At 37.3% G+C, this 4,128-nt stretch overlaps 1 protein-coding gene across 5 annotated transcripts in view; it reads right to left on the bottom strand.

Annotated features, from left to right (window-relative positions):
• LOC106677536 (kelch-like protein 17) overlaps positions 1-4,128 on the bottom strand; it is an 81,183-nt gene that overhangs the window by 26,237 nt on the left and 50,818 nt on the right. For 2 of the 5 annotated variants that reach the window (XM_067051149.1, XM_014415546.2), the window contains one exon: positions 3,490-3,700. The exons of 2 other annotated variants lie outside the window; for them this stretch is intronic. In XM_067051149.1, coding sequence (XP_066907250.1) covers positions 3,490-3,577 — 88 coding nt within the window. In that variant the 5' untranslated portion in view covers positions 3,578-3,700. Of the gene's footprint in view, positions 1-136; positions 157-3,489; positions 3,701-4,128 lie in introns of those variants that run through there. One more of the 5 variants, XM_067051150.1, reaches the window with a different exon arrangement.

Here is a 4,128-nt window from a genome sequence, read left to right as displayed (position 1 = left end):
GAGGGGGGTGATGAGAGGTTAGTATCGATGTGAGAATAGACAGCGTAGGTGGTTGGAGGGGGGTGATGAGAGGTTAGTATCGATGTGAGAATAGATAGCATAGCGTAGGAGAGGGGGAGTGATGAGAGGTTATTACCACTGCTGCTCAGGCTACTTTTTGGAGTATTGAAAAATCATTGACACGTACCTGAAATGTTAAAATCAAATCAATTTTGAGGTGTGTACCTGAAAAGAAACTGAAATTACATATTTAGGGTTTTTGTTTGCCTTGCCTGGGATGGCATAACAACTTTCTATCATCTTCTGGAAGTAGCACTTTATATCATGGATTTTACATTTTATTCTTATTTTTACTCTTTTCCCTAAAACGGTTCAAAGGATCATGGATTTTACATTTTATTGTTATTTTTACTCTTTTCCCTAAAACGGCTCAAAGTATTTTAATTAAACTCGTTGCCAATGTACAATTAAATGTAACTTACATATCAGCTAATCCTTTTCTTGTCCATTCCCATTTCTTGCAGAGGTTTCCAACGGTAGGGTCAAAAGGGACATTAAGATACACGATGTCACTTATTTTATTCATAGAAATGCCACCACCCCGAATGATAGTTCACTTCGCTGCAGCTATCTCTCAGCCTCAAACTTCAAATCTACATCGTGATCACCATACCGACAATGCTCAATGGTTCGCTAAGAGTTATTGCATGCATTGCGCCTATAGGAATACTCTCAACAAACTAGAGAGCTCCAAAAGCTGCCAGAACTCCGTTCAACTCAGCAGTCTGAATCCGAAATGATCTGGACTACGGTCAGCAGGGAGGTACCTACTCGAAGAGACAAAAGCTGCAATAGTGACCCTGCCTGCATGACCCTTATTAGCGAATATGTATTAAAATGTACTCGAGAAATGTAAGAATGTTTGTAAATATGTACTTATTTTTGTAATATTGTGATTGCTTTGGAAATAAAGCCGTAGTACAACAAAAGAAAAGAAATTTAGTGAAAGACAATGAACAAAGAGATCACTAGGCACCTTTTTATTTGAATTCCATAACTTGTATTTAATGTACTTTCATCTTAATCAATCAAAATAAAATATATAATTTATTTTTTTTAAACAATACAAATGACAATTATCTTTTTTCTAGGTCGAGTCTGGGCTAGGACTAGCGAAATTAGTGCACAAAATACTGAGGATATGATAACTAAAACTACAAAGATGTCTACCTATTTAAGTAAAATAAAAAAGTATACATTTTTATTAAAAAAAAAAAAAGAAAAAAAGTTTGATTTTAATTTCAAGATTTTACTGAGACAGAGTTCTCGGAGTAGGTTTTTATTGGTGGCAGAGGGCTACTTCATGGAAACGTAAATAACCTTGCTGTGACCTCATAGGACACTTATATTTCATGCCAACATTTCACTTAAATTTCTTCTTCAGCTAGATACTATATTGTACGTTCTTCGGGTATTAAAAAGGAGGTAGAGTATAGAATGTTAGAATTTATTATTGCAATTCCATTTGTGTCTCTTGGAAAAAAAGAGTACGTTTGTCAGTGTTCTCAAGAGTGCTAAACTAAATTGTTGCAGGAGGAGGAGAGAACAAAAGAGTACGTTTGTCAGTGTTCTCAAGAGTGCTAAACTAAATTGTTGCAAGGGCGAGGAGAGAACAAAAGAGTCCTGTCCCAAATTGTTGCAGGAGGAGGAGAGAACAAAACAGTCCTGTCCCAAAAAGAGGGCGCCTAACACACCATAGTTCTATGGGGATACCTAATTGCATTCTAAATTCACTTAGAAATATAATTTTAATAACATTTTTAAATTTAATGACAACTCACTTATATTATTAGGTACCTATACCTTCATTTAATCGACTGCATTTTCGTCGAGTTTGAAAAAGCTGATTTATATGAAGCATTATCCCCACCCCTAGAGCTCCTATAAAATTGAAGTCAATAATTGATAAGAAGGTGACATGAAAGGACTTGTTGATGATTGCTGAGGTTAGGTCAATGGCAGCCAGGCTCAAGGTTGAGGTTAAACAAGACAGAACCAATCCCTTAACTGCCCAATTGCCCAGGGTCCTTGCTCTTTGCAGTTCGGCACCATCTTAAAAATAATTTACGATACATCAACTCTGAGGCAATATTTAATAACGTCGTAACATTTACCTTATATATAACTTATAAATTATTAGGTGAAGTTTACTATCGGCGTGTAGACAAGCACAGTATGCTGAAAACGCTGTCCCAGTTCATTAGTATAACAGCTCAAAAAATGTTTATTCTGATACATGCATGTAATCTAAGAAAAATTATAAAAAAAGATTCGATTATAAAAAAAAATATGTTTTAATGTTATGGAAATAGTTATTTTTCTTTATCTAAACAGATTTGGATTATGTTGATAAATGCTTCATACGCCGAATTACTCAAAGATGCAGATTAGCTGTAGAGGGAAGGGTACAGGTACACTTATATACAAGTAGTCTTTACCTGCAAGTTCCACGTATGCTAATTTTATTCTAACCCCCTGTTGGTTCCTTTTATTGCGTCAGACCATGGGTATTGGTAGGGATTAGTTAGTCCACTGTGTGCGGAGGTAGCACCGTAGGAGTATCGCCGAGAGTGAGTAGGAACCGCTCTGCTGGTAGTGAGGGTAGACTCTGAACTATAGGCGAGAACATCAAGTAAGGGGACCACTTTCCAGTGAGAACATCAAGTAAGGGGACCACTTTCCAGTGAGAACATCAACTAAGGGAGCCACTTTCAAGTTCTCGGCGGAGGAGCAAATGAGTGGTTGGTACAGGCCTTTAGGGCATGAAAGAATTTCATGTACCGTCAGCCTACCAACTCAGAAACCGAGGAGAGCTGAGCATATCAGGAATGACACTGTCCTCGACCCTCTGACTATACCGAAGAACGGATTTCTAGTACCTTTGAAGCTTGTTGAGCGTATTCTTGTAGAGATATCGCAGCAGAGTCGTTCGAATAATGGCCTTTTAGATCCTGAGGTTGAGTCGATGATAGGAAAAGGTACAGCCTATGGAACTTCTTCAGGGCCGGTTTCAGCCTCTATTTGACGTGGCTGTAGAAGGTGCGATGTCTGTCTGGAGTAATGACAAGTTAGAGCTGGGGCTGATATGTTCTTCATCATCAGCTGAACAGTTCATCGGGAGGGTGCTCTTTTTCACTCTCTGGAATGATATGACGGTGGCCTCAGACTTCATTAATGTCATCGAAATAAAAATGAAATTAAACGAATGTAAAACCCAATCATTATTTCAACCTGTTGGACTAAACCAAATTAGAATCATATTCTATATTAGGCTATAGATACTTTTGATTATAAAAAATATACATTCAATAAAACCTCACAGCAAATATAGTAATTTTATCAAAACGAAAATTTCTCAGGGGACGAACAAACATGCAGGTAATAAAATGAACTAACTAGGTTATGAATGGAATATATATTGACAACTACCTGATAACCTGATGGATTTGCGTACAGGTGCGTTGTAGATGCTCACCATGCGAACAGTGATCACTAATTTACCATTATTTTTCAACATCTGAGTTTTTCGCAGAATGTTGAAAATTATTTTGGAGCCATCTTGAGCTGCTGATATTGAATTCGGCCTGTCCAATGCTGCACAAACTTCTCCCACTTTTTGAAGCCAGAAAACAAGTGGTTACTATAAAAAAATATATATATTTTCCCAACACCGTCTTCTTATTAAAATAAATAAAGAAGGCGAGCAATCTGAAATGGTTCTAAATCCTAAATATGATGGTTTGCTACTTAGGTTCCGGCAGAGCACCTCTAACAAGATAAAGTAAAGAACATAAGCTCAACTTAGGAAAATTAACATGATGGGGTGAGAAGACAACTTTGATTTTTTGAGGAATATTGCAATAGAAATAAGCGAAGATATATTTGGAGAATGATGATCCAATGTATTTGCCAATTAAAAGCGCCAGCGTTTTTGGGGTGGCAGGTTTTTTCAATGAACTAGCTCAAGTTTGAGCTCAAAGCAGTCCCTTCCATTGAGCCAGTAGGCACAGCATGGATCCCAGGTTAAAGGTTAAAGGTTAAAGCAGGATCCCAGGTTAAAGGTTAAAG

The sequence above is a fragment of the Halyomorpha halys genome, unplaced genomic scaffold (assembly GCF_000696795.3).
Source record: "Halyomorpha halys isolate HHAL.00 unplaced genomic scaffold, Hhal_1.1 Scaffold102.1, whole genome shotgun sequence".
In the NCBI taxonomy this organism is placed as follows: Eukaryota; Metazoa; Arthropoda; class Insecta; order Hemiptera; family Pentatomidae; genus Halyomorpha; species Halyomorpha halys.
This window is presented reverse-complemented; position numbering and strand designations above follow the sequence as displayed.